The sequence below is a fragment of the Muscardinus avellanarius genome, assembly GCF_963383645.1.
Source record: "Muscardinus avellanarius genome assembly, chromosome: 5".
Lineage (NCBI taxonomy): Eukaryota > Metazoa > Chordata > Mammalia > Rodentia > Gliridae > Muscardinus > Muscardinus avellanarius.
Genome location: NC_137790.1, coordinates 87,868,549 through 87,890,381, shown reverse-complemented (window position 1 = coordinate 87,890,381; position 21,833 = coordinate 87,868,549). Strand labels below are relative to the sequence as shown.

Below are 21,833 nucleotides of genomic sequence, written 5' to 3'. Positions count from 1 at the left end.
ATATATTTATATTTTTCATTTTTAATGTATACATAAAATTGCAGTGAGCAAATTTTCACCATTTGCCTAATTATAATCCAGTTACAAATGTGTTGCTCCCAGTATTCACTATTCTAAGTAGTGTTGCTAAAAATCACCTTTGTTGCAAACATCATTTGATTTTGTATTCTTCTGAATTACTTCTTTAGGCTAAAATTGAGAAAAAAAATAATTGGATAAAAGAATATGATGTTTTTTCTTTTTCTACAATGCTGAGGCCTTCCACATACTACCACTGACCAAATACCCATCATTCCAACATGATTTTTTTTTTTTTTGGTGGTACTGGGGTTCCTGGAAGCCCTTCTACGTCCGGGCTACACTCCCAGACCTATTTTTATATTTTTATTTGGAAACAGGGTCTCTTAAACCAGCGAGGCTGGCTCCGAACCAGCGCAATCCTCCTGTCTCTGCCTCCCAAGTGCGGGGATTACAAGCGTGAGCCACCACGCCCGGCAACAACATGATGTTTTTTAAAAATTCCTATCTTCAGGCTGCTCTAGAAGTTTGGATTAATTTTATTGTACTACTACTAAGATATGAAATTTAACTGTTATGATTTGCATTTATGTTAAAATAATGTTTTTCCAGTACTGGGGATTGAACCCAGGGGCATTATACCTCCAAGTTTACACCCCCAACCCTATTTTTAATTCTTTATTTTGAAACAGAGTCTCAATAAATAGCTGAGGCTGGCTGTAAACCCGAGGTTTTCCTGTCTCAGCTTCCCAAATACTGGGATTATAACCATGCCCAGCCTAAAATAATTTGATATATAAAATAAGAAAATGTTTTAATTTTACATGTAAAAATCTTTATCAAGTAAATCTGTATTTATGACATGCAGCATGTTTAGCTATATGTATACATGTGGTATGACTAAGTCAAGATAGTTTACATATGTTATCTCACATACTATTTTTTTGTGGTGAGAACAAAATCTATTCTCAGCTATCTTCAACTATAAATATATTGTTATTTTTAATTTTTTGTGGTACTGGGGATTGAACCTAGGGGTATCTACCTCCAAGCTACACTCCCAGTCCTATTTTTAATTCTTTATTATTATTATTTTCTTTTCTTTCTTTTTTTTTTTTTTTGGTGGTACTGGGGTTCCTAGAAGCCCTTCTACCTCTGGGCTACACTCCCAGACCTATTTTTACATTTTTATTTGGAAACAGGGTCTCCTAAGCCAGCGTGTGCAGTTGGCTTCGAACCTGTGCGATCCTCCTGTCTCTGCCTCCCAAGCGCGGGGATTACAAGTGTGCGCCACCACGCCTGGCTTAATTCTTTATTTTTGAAACAAGGTCGTTAAGTTGCAGAGAGCCTACGTAGCTGAGGCTGGTCACAAATCTGTGGTCCTCCTGTTTCAGCCTCCCAAGTACTGGGATAACAAGCATGTGGCACCACACGTGGCAATTAACTGGGGTCACCATGAAGTACTCTTCTGAAAATATTCTTCCTAACTGAAGTTCTAGGTCCTTTGACCAATATATTCCCAATCCCCATTTCCTAGCCTCTGGCAACCACCTTTTTATGTTTGTTTGTTTATTGCAGTACTAGGGATGGAACCCAGGGGCATTCTAGGTCTGAGCTACACCCCCAGCCATAATTTTTAGCCCTTTTATTTTTGAAACAGGGTCTCACTGAATTGCGAAGGGCCTCGCTAAGTAGCTGAGGCTGTTGGTGAACGGCAATCCTCCAGTCTCCGCCTCCTGAATGCTGGATTACAAGCGTGCGCCACCACGCCAGACAATTCTAAATTACTTGACTAAGTGACTGACCAGCAAGGGGTCACATTCTTGTAAACTGGCTCATCTTGCCTCATTATTACATGCCTCTTCTTTTATAGTTAGAAATTTGAACATTTCAGGTGGGGCATGGTGGCACCCACACAATTATAATCCCAGTACTCGGAAGACTGAGACAGGAAGATCACGTAGGTTCAAAGTCAGCCTCGGCTACTTAGTGAGACTCTCAGAAACTTAGTGAGACCCTATTTCCAAAGAAAAAGTAAAAAAATAGGTCTGGGAGTATAGCCCAGAGGTAGAAAGCCCCTGGATTCCATCCCTAGTACCAATAAATAAATAAATAAATAAATAAATAAATAAATAAATAAATATTTGAAATTTTCTAGATAAAATTTTCTTTATTAAAACCAATAAAATAAAAATATTTGTTTCCCCCAAACAGACATTTATTTTCCCCTTAAATAAAACAAGCTCTTGGAGGGACTGGAGGTGCAGCCCAGTGGGTGAGGCCCTGGGCTCCATTATAACAAAACAAGCCATTGGGGAATTGAGAGTTAACAAGATTAAGTTAAGGATCATTCAAGAGAATCAACCTATAGCTGCTTTATAAAGTAATAATAAACCCAATAGTATAGGGATACTTAACCTTGGGTCCATGCTCGAGCTTCAGGAATTCTGTAAGCATCTCTCCCCTCCATGACTCAAATGTTATTATATCCTTTTCTGGTTTATAATTTCTGTAAGATTCTCAAAGGGACGTGGGACTCCATTTTTAGGTTAAAATATTTTTGTCCAATAACTTCAAAGTAGCTTCAGCTTTTATGGGAGTGTGTGTGTGTATGTGTTGGGGGAGATAACTCTCAAAAGGAACTGTCACTGTGATGGGGTGTCATAAATGCAGAGCCCAATCCTAGTTTTTGCCCAATAGGGCTCGTATTGCTAATTCACTTACCCAGAGAAGTTCTCACAGTGCAAAACAGGGGTCATGTGGCCTACAACTGTCCTCTCTCAATGCAGACACACAGAAGGCTACAGAGGTTTCCTATTGGCTGCTTCCTAGAGCTACAGAAGAGGCTGTGGCCTTACAGAAAGGGGTGGGAACGGGCCTGAATAAAGCTACCCACAAAGACGCTCAGATTCTCAGATTCTATTCTAACTTCTTAGTCATATTCTCTGTTTTTCAAAGATGTTTGTCTCCAGGTACTCGGGCAATAATCTTTGCTTACGGAATGGGCTAAGCTTCATTCAGATAAGTAATTTTATTGGATTTGAAAGCTAAAACTCTACTAAAAATGTTTTCCTGCTGAATCTGGAATCACCCATGAAACAGGACAAAACAACAGCCTAACAGTTCTGTCTTATAGTTGTAAGGCTGTTGGAAACTGAAGGGCAGGCAGTCCAGGAATTGTAAACTGCTCCAGGGACCTGGAATATTCCTTACTGTGTAGCACTGTCCTGAATTGATAACATGGTCTTGGTAACTTAAAGATTCATGTCTGTAAAGTCATCTTGGCCTATGACATCCAATCATTACAGTGTCTTCTTTTTATTTTTTATTTTTGGTACTGGAAACTGAACCCAGTGAGGTTCTACCTCCAAGCTGCACTCTAGCCCTATTTTATTTTTATTTTGAAACAGGATCTTGCTAGGTTGATATGAGTTTCACTATTTGCTGAGGCTGGCCTTAAACCTTTGATTCTCCTGTCACATCCCCCCAAGTACTGGAATTACAAGTATGTGCCACCACACCCGAATCAACGTCTTCTTTTTCACATTGAGAGAAATAAGAACTGAGAAATAGAACTCTCATAAATCATGTCTTGATTCTGAGCTCTTTCCCTTCACCTTTGTGCATGAACAAGCAGCAGCATGAAATTTAGCAACAATATTTTTAATACTCATGGAATGGAGACATCTAAGTAATTACTGCTTTAAAACTATTATATTAATTATGCTGGCAAATATAACAGATTTCATAAGAATAAAATGAGTCTTCTATGATTACTCCTAAGTGAACCTTTATAATCCCTTAAGATTACGTATGACTCCATTATTCACAAACACCTATACAAGTTCTCTTTGGCTGACAGAACTATTCATTGATATATAGGGAGGGTAGAAACTATCTTCTCCATTTTATACATGTGGAAACTGAGTCAGAGAGAATGAATGACTTTTCCAAGGGCTCACCGTCAGTAATTGGCTGAATTTATATCCTGTTCTCTAAGCAAGACAAAAATATGTATTTTTCATATCACACTGCCTTTCATATCAGGAACTTACTGTTTTGGGGCTCATCAAAAGCTACATTAAGATAAGAGCTTCAAGTATCTCCTCCTCCTTTAAAATCATAACATTTCATGCTTCAGAAGACAAATATCAGGGCGACAGAAAGAAAAGTGTTCTTTGGACATTTGCAGCACTGTTCCTAAAACTGTTTTCTCAGACTTGAAAGCACACAAACATCATTTGGGGGTGTGCTTGATTCATGAGCTCTTTCCCCAGAGTCTTAATAGATCCTAAGAATCTACATTTCATAAGCACTCCAATAGATTCTCGGTGTGGGAATCCTACTCTTTGGGAAGCAGTCTAAGACATTAGGGATCTGGGTTTCTTTCTTTCGGCTAGGAAAAAGTAGTAACAGTGTAAATCCAAAAACTCCCCAGTGAATTAAGCTTATCAGAGTTTTACATAGTGCTTCAGCACACTGCAGGGTTATTTAAAAAAAAAAGCCTGAAAGTCATATCCCTTGAAAAACTAGATATGTATCAATAGAAAGATACATATCTCTCTCACATGTAGACTCTTGATAGCATGTTTCAATGGAATATGAATTTACTATTTCTCCCTGGAGTTGGCCCCAGCCTATAAGAAATAAATATCCCTCTATGTAAGTCAATGGGCTAATTTCCTCACTTATTACCTTGTTCCACATTCTCCACTGTTCCATACTGAGCCAAAAGTCCATCCAATACCTGTAAAAAGGAAGCTACAGTGTCAAAATAGGGGAAAAAAAAAGACTATACTCACAAATAATGATATATAAATGCAATAATTTAAACTGCTAGTTTGGTATTCCATAAAAACAGAAAGATACATATGCAGGACTTTCATTTGCTTACTGGCTCCTACACAATCTATATTCACTAAGATGACAGACACCACAGAATTTCAGAGTCTTGGTAACTGTTAACAATCATTCATCATTATGGTTGAACCCCACTAACGCTCTTGAAATGAGAAGCAGAATATAGTACAAGGCTTACTTTTTCTTTTTGGAAGATTTAACAACTTCAGTTTTCCTCCAGTGATTTCCTTACTTTATAAAGTAATGAAATATGTATATTTGAAACATCCCATAATAAAGAATTAAAATTTTTTTAAAATAATAAAACAAGTGAGGCATGGTGGCACATGTTGTAATCCTAATACTTGGGAAGCTGAGACAAGAGTATTGCAGGTTTGAGAACGGCTTCATCAAGTATTAAGACTCTCATCAATTTACCAAGACACTGTTGCAAAATAAAAATAAAATAGGGCTGGGGGTATAGCTCAGAGGTAGAGTGCCCTTGGGCTCAAAAAAAAAAAAAAGAAAGAAAGAAAAGCATTCAGTAGGCTGATAGGAGAATCGCAGTGCATGGACAGCCTCAGCTACTACTTAGTGAGGCCCTTTGCAACTCAGTGAGACCCTGTTTCAAAATAAAAAATAAAAAAATAGGGCTGGTAGCTGGGCGTGGTGGCGCAAGCTTGTTACACCCCCACCCCCCCACCCCCGTGGGCCGCACTTGGGAGGCTGAGACAGGAGGATCTCACTGGTTCGAAGCCAGCCTCAGCTGGCTTAATAGACCCTGTTTCCAAATAAAATATAAAATAGGTCTGGAAGTGTAGCCTGGATGTAGAAAGCCACTGGGTTCCATCCCCAGTACTACCAAAAAAAAAAAAAAAAAATAGAACTGGGGGTAGCTCGGAGTTAGAATGTCCCTGGTTCCATCCCCAGTACTGACAAAGAAAAAAAAAGAGAGAGAAAGAAATAAAACATTAGGTAAAACATTGTTTTCTCTAAGATGTCTTGACCTTCTTTGGGATGAGGGAAAAAAACATGGGACAGTTTGTTTTTAAATAATGTAGTAAGGCCATTCCCTGTGTTCAATTTTATTTTATTTTTTAATGTACTTTTATTGGTCCATTATAGTCTCGTATCATAATGTAAACCATATTGACTTCAATCTTATTTTATGGTAAGACTGCTTCTAAGATTGCTATCTTGGAATTTTAGAGCTCTGAAAATATCTCACACACACACACACACTCTAAAGATGTACTAGAGATTGAACACTGGAGCTATTGTGGAGCTACACTCCCTGCCTTCTCTATCTATCATCTATCTATCATCTATCTATCTTTGTGGAATTGAGGACTGAACCCAGGGGCATTCTACCTCTGAACCACACCCCCAGCCCTATTTTTTATTCTTTATTTTGAAACAGGGTCTCACTAAGTTGTGGAGGGCCTCACTAAGTAGCTGAGGTTGGGCCTTGAACCTATGATTGTCCTGTTTCAGCTTCCCAATTACTAGAATTACAAGTGTATACCATCATGACATGCTCAGCCCTTTTTATTTTATTTATCTATTTACTTATTTATTTAGTGGTACTGGGGATGGAACCCAGGGGCTTTCTACCTCCAGACCTATTTTCTATTTTATTTGGAAACAGGGTCTCACTAAATTGCTGAGAATCTCACTAAGTTGCTGAGAGCCTCACTAAGTAGCTGAGGCTGGCTTCGAACTTCCGCAATCCTCCCGTTTCAGCCTCCCAAGTACTGGGATTACAAACTTGTGCCACCACACCCAGCTAGCCCTTTTTATCTTGACTCAAGGTTTTGCTAAATTGCTGAAGGTTTTCTAAAATTGCTGAGGCTGTCCTTGAAACTTATTTTCCTGTCTCAGCTTCACAAATATTGGAATTATAGACATGGACTACTGTGCTCAGCTTGAAAATATATCTTAACTGTAACTAATTCAAAGTGAACAAAAAACCCTGCTCAAACTGTTCCATTGATTTTTCTTTTAAATCATAATTCAGAAAGATAAAAACCTTTTACAAAATCACGCGATAAAAATCACAAATCAGGTATGCATTTTGTTTCACAGCTTGCTTGTTGGTGCTTGGTGGCCTGAGAAGACAGAGCATGCGAGATCAAAGTGCATTCTGCATAATGAAAAGGTTAAATACAACCCCAACCTCTTGACAGGCCGTGTGCACCTGGGCGCTGAAAAAGGGAGAGGTAGGACCCTGAGACTTTGCAGACGAGTCTGAGGACCTCTAATAAATGTGACAGGAACTAAAAAGGGGAGAATATGTCTTGCTAACTCTACTTAGAAGCATTGGCTTACCTCCCACTGCAGGTGAGGAGGGATGTTTCGAATCTGAATTTTCCTGCTCCTGTAAAGATAAAACCACACAACCTGTAACACTTTCTCTAAGACACCAAATTTAGCAAACAATAAAACCAGGCTCAAAACCATAACTGAGTGTACTTCCTCACTGTGTTTACCAAGGCATCCACAAAGATTCCTATTGTGAATCATGAGCATCATGTTTTAAGGTCCTCAATAACTCAGGAAGAAAAAATTCTAAGAAATCCTAACAAGCTAAAGAAACAACAATTTGCAATACAGATTTGCCTTCTTGATTTTCTGCCAACATAGAATTTAAATTGCTATACAGATTGTGTTTCTAGAATTACCGTCTCAAAATAAATAGCCACGCAACTGATCTGATTTCAGAGTACCTAAGTGCAAACGTAATAGGTAAATACACAAGTACTGTGTACTTTAAGTCAGATTTCATTTGCTTCTTATCTAACAATGTAAAACTTGTTTCATAAATTACTTAATTCTTTTTTTTTGAATAGGTTATGGTCATAATTTAAAAACCAAAACACTGTAAGAAGTTAGATCATGAAAAGTCTTCCAATCACCCTCATACCCTACCAGAAATGCTTTTACTTTTTTGCGTGTATGTAAGTGGAACACAGGGGCATTTTACCTCTAGGCTATACCCTCTGCCCTATTTTATTTTTTATATTGAATCAGGGTCTAAGTTGTGAAGGGCCTTAAGTTGCTGGGGATCCCTGTGAACCTGTGATCCTCCAGTCTCAGCCTCCAAAGTACTGTGAACACAGGCAAGCACCACCACGCCCAGGTGTATTTGCTCCTGTGCATCCTTCAATTTTCTCTGTGTAAATACAAACTTATTCCCCCCTCTTTCCTATAGAAACATTTGCACATTCACTGCACCTTGCTTTTTCCCACCTCCCAGTAATATCATGGTGGTCTGTCTCTCTTGATAGACAAAGAAATTTCTCATGCTATCTCATGTTATGTGGATGGTGGATATCCTTGTGAATATTTTATTTATCCCTTATCCATGGACAGTTAGACCTTCCCCTACTTTTTTTCTTTTTCGGTACTGAAGATTGAACGCTGGGGCATATTACCTCTGAGCTACATCCCCAGCCTGATTTTATTCTTTATTTTGAAACAGAGTCTCACTAAGCTGCGGAGGGCCTAAATAGCTGTCTCAGCCTCCCAAGTACTGGAATTACAAGCATGCGCCACCACGCCCAGCTTCCCCTACTTTTTATGGCAATAGTTCACAGCAAAATTGCCAACAGCATCCCATACAGTGGCTACATGAAAATTCTCTATGGAAAGCTGGGTGTGGTGGCGCACGCTTGTAATCCCCACGCTTGGGAGGCAGAGACAGGAGGATCGCGCTGGTTCGAAGCCAGTCTCATTGGCTTAAGAGACCCTGTTTAAAAAAAAATGTGTGTGTGTGTGTGTGTGTGTGTGTGTGTGTGTGTGTGTGTGTATTAGGTCTGGGAGTGTAGCCCAGAGGTAGAAGGGCTACCAGGAACCCCAGTACCACCAAAAAAAAAAAAAAAAAAAAAAATTCTCTATGGAAGATATCATTAAATCTATTTGTAGAAAAGCATCAAAATTATTCTCCCCCTAAAAAACTGAGTAGTGATTTCCATGTTGAGTGGGAATTGTTTTTGTTTTTATTTGTTTTGGTACTACGGATTGAAGGCAGGAGCATTCTGCCTCCGAGCCACACCCCCAGCCCTATTTTCTCATTTGGAAACAGGGTCTCACTAAGTTGCTGAAATCTTTGCTAAGTTTCCGAGGCTAGCTTTGAACTTGTGATCCTCCTGTCTCAGCCTCCCAAATACTGGAATTATAAGCAAGCCCCACCACTCCTGGCAATAGGGAATATTTCTAAAAAAATTTTTTTGTTATTTCAAAATAAACATGACTCCAATTGCTAGCCCAAAGTTACTGGTAGAAACTGTTACTGGTAGAAATCTCATAGTAAGAAATTCATGCACGAGCACAAAGAACTTTGAAAAAAGATAGCTACCCTAGCATTATTTGTAACAAAGACTGAAATCTAAGTATCTACCAACCGAAGATTAATCAGAATATAGCTATAATATAGGGAAGCGGGGAGGGCACCAAGCACTGTGTGAACGTATGCCATTTTCAATATGATCCACATTAAAATAATGATAAAATAATAGAGCTATAATATATCATACAGCTGTTACTAATGAAGAAGATATATAAAGGTACACAGTCATGGGGAACTCGGAGGCATGCTGTTACAAGCAGTTAGTTATACATTAAGTTGATCTTGTTTTTTAAAAATACAAAACTTTACTATCAGCCGGGTGAGGTGGTGCACGCTTGTAATCCCCGCGCTTGGGAGGCAGAGACAGGAGAATTGCGCAGGTTCGAAGCCAGCCACACACGCTGGCGTAGGAGACCCTGTTTCCAAATAAAAATGTAAAAATAGGTCTGGGAGTGTAGCCCGGAGGTAGAAGGGCTTCCAGGAACCCCAGTACCACAAAAAAAAAGAAAGAAAGAAAGAAAGAAAGAAAGAAAGAAAGAAAGAAAGAAAGAAAGAAAAAGAAAAAATACAAAACTTTACTATCAGCCAGGTGTGGTGGCGCACGCTTGTAATCCCAGTTCTTGGGAAACTGAGACAGGAGAATCGCAGGTTCTTAGCCAGCCTCGGCTACTAAATGAGGCCCTTCACAACTTAGTGAGACTCTTTTTCAAAATAGAGAATGAAAACAGGGCTGAGAGTGTAGCTTGTGAGGTAGAATGCCACTGGATTCAATCCCCAGAATCGTACACGAAACAACAACAACAAAAACCTACACTACTATATGTGTGTTTGTAGCTGGGCATGGTAAATACCTACAATAGAAGGTTCCAGGTCAAACTCAGCTAATTAGTGAGACCATGTTTCAAAGTAAAATAAATAAATAAATAAATAAATAAAGCCCCTGGGTTCAATCCCCAGTACTAGAAAAAAAAAAATGTATGCAGAGAAAAGGCTAACTACAAGATTTGGTTGATAAAAGGGTAATTACCTCTATCTTATTTGTTTTATTTAAATAGGAATATATTCATATCTTATCTTACTTGCCTTAAAAATTAACAAAACTTCTTGAGTTTAATTAAATACATGAGGTTTTATTTTTGGTTAACACACTCTACTAGAACCTGCTAAATAAAGAAGAGGAGGGGGGAAGAGGAAGCAAACACACACCTCCTCTCTTTTTCCTTTATTAAATTAAGCATTCCTGTAATCTTACTGAAGAGTATTAAATTATTGGACAAAGCCTTCCTTCAAAGTGCAAAAGTATGGAAACTGCTCAGGGCAGATTATCCTGCATCCTGGCTGAGCAGGTCTGAAACAATGACATTTCCCGGGGATACTTTCTGTGAAGAATTACACACAGGTAACATGTTTCGTAACCAGGACCGAGTTCTAGTGTCAAGCAGGATATCTAGAGAAATAATCTCTAGAAAGCTTGTCCACAGAATCTCTAGTCATAGGTCAGTATAGAAAGGAAGAAAATGAGCCAAGAACTGAAAAAGGTGGTAGATGGATATCACTACAGCACATGATATCACTACAGCACCTTGGCCCTCAGTTAGGCAGTCTGTGAGGCTCTCCTGAGAGATTACCGCTCAGGGTCAGGAGTGAGCAGGGTCTGAGATATGCTAATACCATACCATACCCGTCTTCTTATTCTCTGGGAGAGACTTTTGAGTGTCCTTCAAAGCCCAGCTATCCCCAACCCCTGCAGCTTCCCAAGCACGTCTCCAGGCAAAAGTTCCTTCTACACAGTTTAGCTTTTCTAATAATTCACTTTTTACTATGATCTATCATCTGGAGGTGCTGTTCCTTCTCCCCAGTGATTTCCTCAAGGATAGGTTCCTTCTTATTTTATTTTTTTTTTATTTCTGCAGTACTGAGGATGAAACCCAGGGGCATTCTACCTGTAAGCTTCACCCCCAGCCCTATTTTTTAGTCTTTTTTATTTTGAAACATGGTCTCACTGAGGTGCGAAGGGCCTAAGTAGCTGAAGCTGTCCGAGAACCACAATCCTCTGGTCTCCGCCTCCTGAATGCTGGGATTACGAGTGTGCGCCACCACACCTGGCTTGGATAGGTTCCTTGTTTACTAGTCTACTGTAAACAAGTCTCGGGACAGCATCAAGTACGTAGTAGAAAAGAAGAATATGAAACCCTAGGGGCTCAGAAAAGCACCCACTGCTCCTGTAGTCTGTTCACAGTGAGGGAAAGGAGATCTATTTCTCCTTTGCTGTTAGTCAAGAGAGGGAAGGAGAAGCTTTTACTTCTCTTTAGACAAGCAACCCAGTGTTTGGCTTAGTCTCAAATTAGAAGTGTGGCTCTTTCTCCCTTTGCAATCCATAAAGTATGCCCCCACTTTTAAAAAGCCAGTAACTTAAGAGTAGTTATAAGAAAATAATTCTTTGTCCCTTAAAAAGAATAATTTCAAGCTGGGTGTGGTGGTGCACGTTTGTAATCTAAGTATTTGGGAGGCTGAGACAGGAGGATCGCAGTTCACGGCCAGCCTCAGCCACTTAGTGAGGCCCTTCACAAGTCAGTGAGACAGTTTCATAATAAAGAATAAAAAATAGGGCTGGGGATATAGCTTGGAGGTACAATGCCCCTGGGTATGATAATAATAATAATAATAATAATAATAATAATAATAATAATAATAAATTTCACAGTTCTTTCATTTTAAAAGAGAAATCAACCTTACAAGTTGCTGAGGCTGGTCTTGAACCTACAATCCTCCTATCTCAGCCTCCCAAGTACTGGGATTACAGGTGTGCGCCACCACACTTCGCTCTGATTTTATTTTAAAATAGGTTTATTTATTTGAACTAGGTTTGTCTTGAATAGGTTGATGAGAGTCTTACTACTTGCTGAGGCTCTCCTTGAACCTGTGGTCCTCTTGTCTCAACTTGGAATCACAGGTGTGCACCACCATGCCTGGCTATATTAAAGGTGCTCTGTAAAATAAAATTTACATAAGCTCTTTCCCTGTGGCTTTGGTATTCAGGAACTGAGAACTTTTTGCTTTTATATTCAAGGGAACTAAGTGTTTGGGTGGGAAAGAACAAGAAGCCCAGCCTCCATCCTAACAGGAAAAGGAGAAAAAGGCCCCCATAGCCATTTAGCTTGGCTGGGAAGCTGTCTACTCTGATTCTATATTCTGGTTAATTGGTGATTATACAATTGGAAAGAACTACAAACCAAACTATATCAATCTCAACTCATGTAACAAATTTATTTGATGGTCTCCAAGGCCTTTCAACATAAATACCTCAGGATACTCTTTATGAATGCACTATTATCTTTGTACTGCAGATGTCCAAAGGTACTACGGAGAGTATTTTAGTTAAGCTAGATGTCTATTATGAATTTCAAAGCCCTGGCAGAAATTATTTTGTCGTGGTAGAAATTGTTGTTAAAATAAGTGGACAATCAGCTGGGGGAATAAAATCATATTTAATTATTGAGAAATTGCTGTGAAACTGAAGAACCACTTTATCAACATTCTCAAAAGAAAAAAAAGAAAGTAAAACACCTGCTTGCTTGTAAGGATAACAGTGGTTTTTAGGCTTATGGCTAATTAAGCACAGGTGTGATCAGCCATCTTGGGGGACTCTACTCCAAGCCTTGACCACACTAGGGGTGTGAGTAGAAACAAATTAACATGAACTGTGGGACCCTGGCTTGTAAGGTCCTCAGGGAAACTGGGGGAAAAGAGGCAACAGAGGAAGCAAGGAGATCCTGTGAGAGGGTTCTTTGTGGTTCAAAGAGGGATTTCACACAACCTAGGTCCCATCTGTTTCCATAGCAACTCAACTCCATCGGATGACACAAGGTTCTCATCTTGGAGGGAAAAAAGAGCTCCATGGAAAGTATGCTATGCGTATAGAGGCAGATGTGCTAAGAGATTCAGAGGACTGTGGCAGAGGCAGGCAAAATCACCAGCGTTCCCAGCCCCAGCCCCTCCAGCACTATGGTCAAATTCTACAGCATCCCACACACATGTGTTTCAGGCCTTTTATATGTTTCCCATTTCTTATTAGTTTTGAAGGTTCTCCTTAAAACTTGTGGACATTGTGTACATGGAGCATCCTGTGTTAAACTAGGACCCAGAGCTGTCCAGGGAAGCAATACAAATCACTGGTGATAGCCAAGTCTACTCCTCTACCTGTCAAAGTTCATTCTCTCCCTCTCCATCTGCTTGTCTCTATCTCTCAAACACATGTTCACACATTTTGAATAACAACAGTATTAAAACCATAAAGCCCAATATTATGGTGAGCCTTTGCAAGGAGTTTGAGCCAGGAAAGTGGCAGTTATGAATCCAGGATCTTTCCTGGTTCTAAAAACTCATATCCACAAAGCCAAAAATTCCCAGCAGCCCTAACAACTCATGCTTTCTGAGCACTCAAAGTCAGGAACTTATCAAAGTTCACTCCTTTACTAGAACAGTTATCAGTGAATAAAAGTGTCTTAGTCTATTTGGGCTGCTATAACAAAATAGCTTAGGCTAGATGGCTTATAAACAATGGAAACTTATCTCTCATAGTTCCAGAGACTGGAAGGTCCGAGATCAAGGTGCCAGCATCTGATGAGGGCCTTCTTGATGCAACATCCATCCCATAGTGAAGGATAAGAGGGCGACAGAGAAGAAGACAGATGGGGGGAAACTTGTAATACCATTATCTTGGATTTCAATGTGAATGGGGAGACACAAGTTTTTCAGACCAGAGCAATAAGCAATAGTCTCAGGTCTTGTAACTTATTGATCTCCTCATTCCTTCTCAAAAAGCCCAACATACCATAAAAAGACCGTGGCTCTTGGGAAGTCATTAACATAATTCCAGTTTTTCCTTCTGAGAGAAACATCAGAGATCCTTAATTGTCTACTGCTGAAAGAAGTGGAAAGGGAAAAAAGAAAAAGTTGTTGAAACTGTAGATGATGTTTGTGGGAAGATGGGTTGGATGGTTACTCATTGGCAAGATGGTAAAAAAAAAAATTACCTATTGTGTTGGGATACAATGAGTACAATTTAAATTAAATAGCCATTAAGCTTTATCGTGACTCCAGGATTCTACAGATCTTTTGAAAAAGGATGTCAAAACCATTTCTCAACAACAAGAATCAGCAACTGGGCATGGTGGTATATGCCTATAATCCCAGTACTTGGGAGGCTAAGATAGGAGGATTGCGGGCTTGAAGCTAGCCTCAGAAAATTAGCGAGTCCCTGTGTAAAAAAGGGAAGAGCTAGGAGTGTAGTTTGGAGGTAGAATAGAATCAGCACACTTGTTTATAGACTGAAACTACTCTAACTGTCCTAGTGAAATAATCACCAAGTCTCTCAGAAATTTAATATTTTACCTCTTTAAAAGAAGTGAATATCTAATATTTCTTTTTATTCATAAGCAGTTTTTAGCAAAGGGGCTCCTTTTACTGGAATGATGATAAATAGTACAAGTATTTGAACTCAAAGATGACTAAAAATCTAAATAATTGTTCAGGGAAAAACAAATATTTTACTTTGTCAAAGACCTTTAGAAAATTAGTGGGGGTGGGGACCAACAACTTGACACAGGAAAACTGTGGCACTCTTATGTAGGTTTGTGTATAATTCCCCATAGATAGCATCATCTCTCCCACCCACCATCCTCCCTCACAACTTGTGACAATATAAAGAAACATACTTCTAGCTTGAGTTTTACCAGAACTTCTCCATGGGCTTCAATAAACAATGTCTCTTCTCTGTTTCTCAAATTATTTTATTTGATGAAATCTAGAAAAGTTTTGAAAGTACAACCAAAACATTCTTCATAGTGTTTTTAGCACTAAAATACACTAATGAAACATGTTACTGAAGCCTTACCCTCCCTTATGACAAAACTGCTAGCCACACTTTTAGATAAATATATTTGAGATGATGAGTCACTTATCTGAGTTCCATAGCTAGAGTAATTTTGTGTGTGTGTGTGTGTGGTACTACTGGGGTTCCTGGAAACCCTTCTACCTCAGGCTACACTCTCAGACCCATTTTATATTTTTATTTGGAAACAGGGTCTCTTAAGCTAGCGAGCCAGGCTTCGAACCAAAGCGATCCTCCTGTCTCCACCTCCCAAGCACGGGGATTACAAGCGTGTGCCACCACACCCGGCTAGAGTAATATTTTTTACTTATAGTTTATATGTTTCAATCTTTGCTCTTAAAATGTCACTCTGAGCTGGTGTAGTGGCGCACGCTTATAATTCCAGCATTTGGGAGGCTGAGACAGGAGGATCATGGTTTGCAGACAGCCTCAGCTACTACTTAGTGAGGCCCTTCGCAACTCAGTGAGACCCTGTTTCAAAATAAAGAATAAAAAATAGGGCTGGGGGTGTAGCTTGGAGGTAGAATGCCCCGGGTTTCATCCCCAGTACCACACACATACATACATACATACACACACACACACACACACAAAGTCACTCTGGAATTGACAATTCACCAACAAAAACTTATCTTTTATTTCAATGAATTTTGAACAAGATGTGCCCCCTTAGACATATCCTAAGAAAACACGATTAAGGAATGGATGTCCAGCTTCTCCTCTCAGTATCTCCAGGAAGCGTTATTTTGGAAACTTCACTGTAGGTGGTGGGTATGTGAGAAATTGCTGTTTTTTTAGGGCTGTGGCTAAGCCACACGAGGCAAGTCAAGCTTGGAAACCCTCAAAATGTGCATTGCCATAGAGAGAAGGGCAGAACGGATCCCGGAGCGCTATACCAAGTCCTCAGAAGGGCTAGACATTCCTACGCACCTGAGTATAAACATGCATTTTGTTCAGCCAGGCGTGGTGGCGCATGCTTGTTGTAATCCCTGCGCCTGGGAGGCTGAGACAGGAGGATTGCACAGGTTTGAAGCCAGCCCCAGCTACTTAGTGAGGCTCTCAGCAACTGAGTGAGACCCTGTTTCCAAATAAAATATAAAAAAAAAACATGCATTTGGTTCAGGAAGGTGAGATTTTGATTTGTGAGGCTGAGTTCTTTGTGAGCCAAAAAATCTGCATGCCTGCTTCTGTTTTTCAAGACCTAAACAAAATAAGAAATCAAAGCATTTTATTTCTTGTTTTTATCTGGTCTGAAGTTTCCGGTTAACAAAACCAAATGTGTTTCTAAAGAAGTGATTAATTACCTTAATATTGCAATTCAGATTGACCGGGACAGAAACAAATATTTACATATAGTAATCTGAAACAGATAAATTATAAAGACAATGTAACCTAAATTTTAAGTACATAAATATCAAGAGTGGCATACTGAACACACATGCTCAGTCACCAACCACTGACTGGCTATCTTTTAGCATCTCACCAGTTGGTTCCTTTCCTTTCTTCCTTTCTTTCTGGGGGTACTAGGGGTGGAATCCAGATGCATTCTACCTCCAAGCTACACTCCAGCTATCTTTTAGCATCTCATTGGTTTCCTTCCTTCCTTCCTTCCTTCCTTCCTTCCTTCCTTCCTTCCTTCCTTGTGGTACTAGGAGTGGAATCCAGGGGCATTCTACCTCCAAGCTACACCCCAGCTCTATCTTTCTTTCTTTCTTCCTTCCTTCTTTCTTTCCTTCTTTCTCTTTCTTTCTTTCTTTTTTGCTGCAGAACTGGAGATTGAACCAGGAGCATTTTATCTCCCAGCTACACCCCTAGCCCTATTTTGTAATTCTTTATTTTGAAACAGGGTCTCACTAAGTTTCGGATGGCCTCACTAAGTAGCTGAGGCTGGCTACAACCCTGCAATCCACCTGACTCAGCCTCCCAAGCACTGGGATTACAAGCGTGTGCCACCACGCCCAGCTTATCCTTTATTTTTTGAGACAGGGTCTCACTGAGTTGCAAAGTGCCTAAGTAGCTGAGGCTGCCCGTAAACCATGATCTTCCTGTCTCAGCCTCCCAAATGCTGGGATTACAAGCATGCGCCACCATGCCTGGCCATCAATTGGTTTTCAAATAACTTTTTTCTTTAGTTTTCCAAAGAGCACTTGAATTGGTTGCCATCTTCCCTCCCCTAATATCTGTGCCTCTTTCATTCTTTTTCCCTCTTCAGACCATGTAGGATATGGAACACACAGTGCTCAGCAATCATCCAGGAGCATCTGCTGCCGACAGCTGCCCTTTTCCCTCTGGCTGCTCCATCCCACACTCAGTTTTCCAACTGTAAGAGGAACATGTACTCACTGACGTCACTGACAGGTCTTCAAATGAGTCCATTTCACTTCAGTTTATGAGTGATGAGCCAACACAATATTACTTCTGAAAAGGAACTATTCCAACCTTTTCTCACAAACTTACTTGCCTCAGGTATTTTATTATAGTGATGACAAGTTAACAAATAAGGTGCTGATAAAAAGAAAAAAATAGGAGCTCTTAGAGCTAATGCTCTGTAATTCAAAAACAATGAAAATCACTTTTTTTTTTTATGGAGGTGGTACTGGGGATGAAACCCAGAGGCATTCTACCTCTCAGCTGCACCCCCAGCCCTATTTTATTCTTAAACAGGATCTCACTAAAGCCAAGCATAGTTACACATGCTTGTAATCCCAGTACTTGGGAGGCTGAGACAGGAGGATCGTGGGTTTGCAGCCAGCCTCAGCCATTTGTGAGACCCTCTGCAACTTAGTGAGACCCTATTTCAAATAAAAAGAATAAAAAATAGGGCTGAGGGTATAGCTCAGAGGTAGAATGCCTCTGAACTCAAGCTCCAGTACCGCAAAACAAAACAAAACAAGAAACAGGGTCTCGCTAAGTTGCAAAGGGCCTACACTGCTGAAGCTGGCCACAAACTTGTGACCCCCCCCCCCCCTGTGTCAGCTTCCCAAGTACCGGGATTACAAGCATGTGCCACCACACCTGGCTTGAAATTCACTTCTTAAACTTCAAATAGTCACCTTCAAAAATATATGAGCTGAGCACAGTGGTGCATGCCTGTAAGGTCCAGTACTTCAGAGCCTGAAACAGAAGGATCACAGGCTCAAGGCCAGTCTCAGCAAGTTAGCAAGGACCTTAGCAACTTAGTAGACCCTGTTTTGAAATAAAAAATAAAATAGGTCTGGGGTGAAGCTCAGTAGTAGAACACCCCTGGGTTAAATCCCAGTGCTACAAAAACAAACAAAACAGTTGAATGGAAGAAAGAGAGTAAGGAAAGGTTACTGGGGAGTTAAAGTGATCAGATTATATATTATATACAAGTATGAATCTGTCACAATGAAACCCACTATTTTTTTTTTTCAGGTCTGGAGAATTCGACCTCCGAGCTCCATCTCCTGCCCTATTTTTTATTCTTTATTTTGAAGCAGGGTCTCATTCAGTTGCAGAGGGCCTCACTAAGTAGCTGAGGCTGTCCACAAACCATAATCTTGAGGTTTCAGCCTCCCAAATGCTGGGATTACAAGCATGAGCCACCATGCCCAGCTGAAACCCACTATTCTTTACAATTACTATACACCAATAAAAAAGATGAATGAACTACTACTGAAGTATAAAATAAAAGTTATTTTTATTTTAAAAAGGATTTATCATCATATGGTAGATTTATCTTAAGATCCTTTTAGATCAATTCTGAAATGAAGAAAATGAGTGGGAAGATAAATTCCAGCATGCAAATTTTAGTTGGAGAGATGAGGCTTTTGCACAAAGAATTTTCCCCCAGTGGTGCTGATAAAAATGCAAGCTTCCTGAACAGAGTATCCTTTCTGAACAATATACATCCTATTCCTATCCCTGCATGTATGACAGGTGGATGAATGAATGTACACAACAGGGTCAATATCTTTGGCACTTAAACAGAATTCCTCCCAGCTGCTGATTCACACTATCTGCTGAGTTCCTGTTTTGGGGGGTTTGTGTTTTGTTTTTGTTTTTTTTTAAACAAAGACACTAAACAAAGCATCTGTCTCAGTTGGTTCCTTAGTTTTCATTGCTTCCTCTGAGGCCAGCCGCATTCGCTGGGCAGGCTCCATGAGGACTCACCAGCAGAGGCTGCACAGAGGAGTCAGCACCTGGCTTGAGTAACTGCGAACAACCTACCTAATTGGGAAGTCATAGAGGTTCCTGCTACCACAGCTTCAAATTCCTTTCCTACCTCTTTCTTCTTGCCTGGATGCAGTCCAGGGCAGTCCACACCTTCAAGACCCTGCTCCTTTCCTTGAATGAAGCCAGGTCCTCCCAGTGTGGTAGAGGGAGGGCAGCAGCTCTCCTTTCTGCTGTCCATAGGTTCCCAGTCTATTTAATTCTGTGATGAGCTCCAGCTCTCTCCTCTCATTTGCCTTTCATCAAACCTGGGGAATTATGAAAAAGTACTCTAAGACTGTGGTGCACCCTGCAAGTGTGAGCACTAGGGTTATTTTGACAGAGGCACAGTACCCTAAAACTTCCTGCATCCCTCTCATTCCCAGCTTTAGTACCAATGTGCCAGGGAGGGCATTTCCTGGTTTTCCTGCGAAGTGTGAATAAATCTAACTTTACGCAATGAGTCACGGGCAGGTAATTAGTTGGAAGGTTGGAGCAGCATCGAACCAGGAGATAAACTGCTGAAGTTATTGTCACTTGTGCATTCAGGCTAAAGGCCCAGAATTTCAGAAGCTGACAAGAGATCCTGTCAAAATGATGGAAGGCGTTCCTCTGTCAGTTAAGAGCACTCTCCTTACTGCGCTTATTAAACGAGTACTTTGTTCCTTACTGTGAAATGCAAAATTTTAAATGTTTACTCATAATATTTGGTGGAAATGCAGGCATTTTTATTTACTATTTTCCAGAAACAAGGCAAAAGGTCTTGAATTCACTGGGAAGGATGATTTAAGAAGAAATAAAATTTAAATATATTCCCTGGATTTTCAAACCCAATATTCTCCCCACCCTGAACAAAACATTTTACTGTGACCAAGGACTGCTATTATTTCAACATAACAGAGAAGGAGAGTGGGAGCTGTGCTGAGCTAAGGACCAAGGCTCCAATACCAACTATAACAAACAACTTAGACGGGTGTTAGAGTAGACTTTTTAGCTTCTCCAATGCCTTAGACTTGAGGCAGTGAGACAAGAGGCATCTGAACAGAATTCACTTCAAATCGAAAATCGAAAATTTATCTCATTTTGGCACAAAACCAAACTGCTACAAAGACACAATAAGAAACAGGAAGAAAGCACCGGGCGTGGTGGTGCACGCTTGTAATCCCTGCGCTTGGGAGGCAGATACAGGAGGGTCTGCAGGTTTGAAGACAGCCTTTCTGGTTTAAGAGGCCCTGTTTCCAAATAAAAAATATAAAAAATAGGTGTCTGGGAGTATGGCCTGGAGGTAGAAGGGTTTCCAGGAACTCTAGTACCACAAATTGATATGGAATTAAAAGGGGAATTAATATGGAATTAAATTTTTATTTTTTTGGTGGTACTGGGGTTCCTGGAAACCCTTCTTCTACCTCAGGATTACACTCCCAGACCTATTTTTATATTTTTTTATTTGGAAACAGGGTCTCTTAAGCCAGCGCGGCTGGCTTTGAACCTGTATGATCCTCCTGTCTCCACCTCCCAAGCTCTGGGATTACAAGCATGCACTACCATGCCGGCTTTTAAAGGGGAATTTGACAAAGCTCGCATTTCATTTGGGTCACAATCAGAGGTGGGAGGAGTACTGAGAATTGAAACAGGGTCTCATTAAGCTGTGGAGGACCTAAGTTGCTAGGGCTGGCCATGAACCTGTGATCATCCTGTCTCTGCCTCCCAAGTACTGACATTACAGATATGCACCACAACATGCATCTGGCATACAATTTTTTTAACAATCTAATAACTAGACAAAGTCCAAGGTATTTTATAATCAAATGGCTTATAATCCAAACAATGGGTTTGGGACTCCAGTTTGATCACAACCCACCCCTATAGCTTCAATTTATTCCATTTTTTCCCTTTTTTCCCTTGTTTCCTTTCAGTTTGCCAGGGTTACTCTTATACAGTCCCTGGTGCCTAGACTTTGAAGGTAAAATGTTATTTTATGAAAATTTACTACAAATATAGGGTATTCACAGCTAAGTAAGAACTTGTCCATTGTGTGTGTGTGTGTGTGTGTGTGTGTGTGTGTGTGTGTGTGTCTTGGTGGGGGGCTGTGAATAAGAAGACTGGAAGTGTTTATAAAGAATTCCAGGAGTGCTAGCTATACAACACCAAGTCCAAGTTTACATTACCACTTCATAGAAACAGAACCCTGGCCCATAATTTAGATGTTGGCGAATTAGTTTTATAGGGATACGCTCCTCGTTATTGAAACTTTGATATAGTTTTAGGAAACCCACATTCACTTGTCTCTCCCCCACCCAGGTAGTACTGGGAATTGAATCCAGGGACATTCTATCTCCAAGTTATAGCCCTAACCCTATTTTTAGTTTTATTTTGAAACAGGTCTTTGCTAAATTAATAAAAATCTTGCTGCTTGCTGATGCTGTTCTCGAACTTGTGATTCTCCTGCCTCAGCCTCCCAAGGACTGGGATTATAGGCATGCACCACCACACCTGTCTCCACATTCACATTTTAAAGTAGTACACTTTAGCAGCAGGTAGGAGAAACTTAGGCATAATGCA

The 21,833-nt window shown here is 40.2% G+C and overlaps 1 protein-coding gene across 4 annotated transcripts in view; it reads right to left on the bottom strand.

Annotated features, from left to right (window-relative positions):
- Positions 1–21,833, bottom strand: part of IGF2BP2 (insulin like growth factor 2 mRNA binding protein 2) — a gene marked incomplete at both ends in the record, with an annotated part of 190,872 nt that overhangs the window by 43,334 nt on the left and 125,705 nt on the right. For all 4 annotated transcript variants that reach the window (XM_080696765.1, XM_080696766.1, XM_080696767.1 and 1 more), the window contains 2 exons: positions 4,714–4,765; positions 7,186–7,234. In XM_080696765.1, the coding sequence (XP_080552891.1) occupies positions 4,714–4,765; positions 7,186–7,234 (101 nt within the window). The remainder of the gene's footprint in view (positions 1–4,713; positions 4,766–7,185; positions 7,235–21,833) is intronic.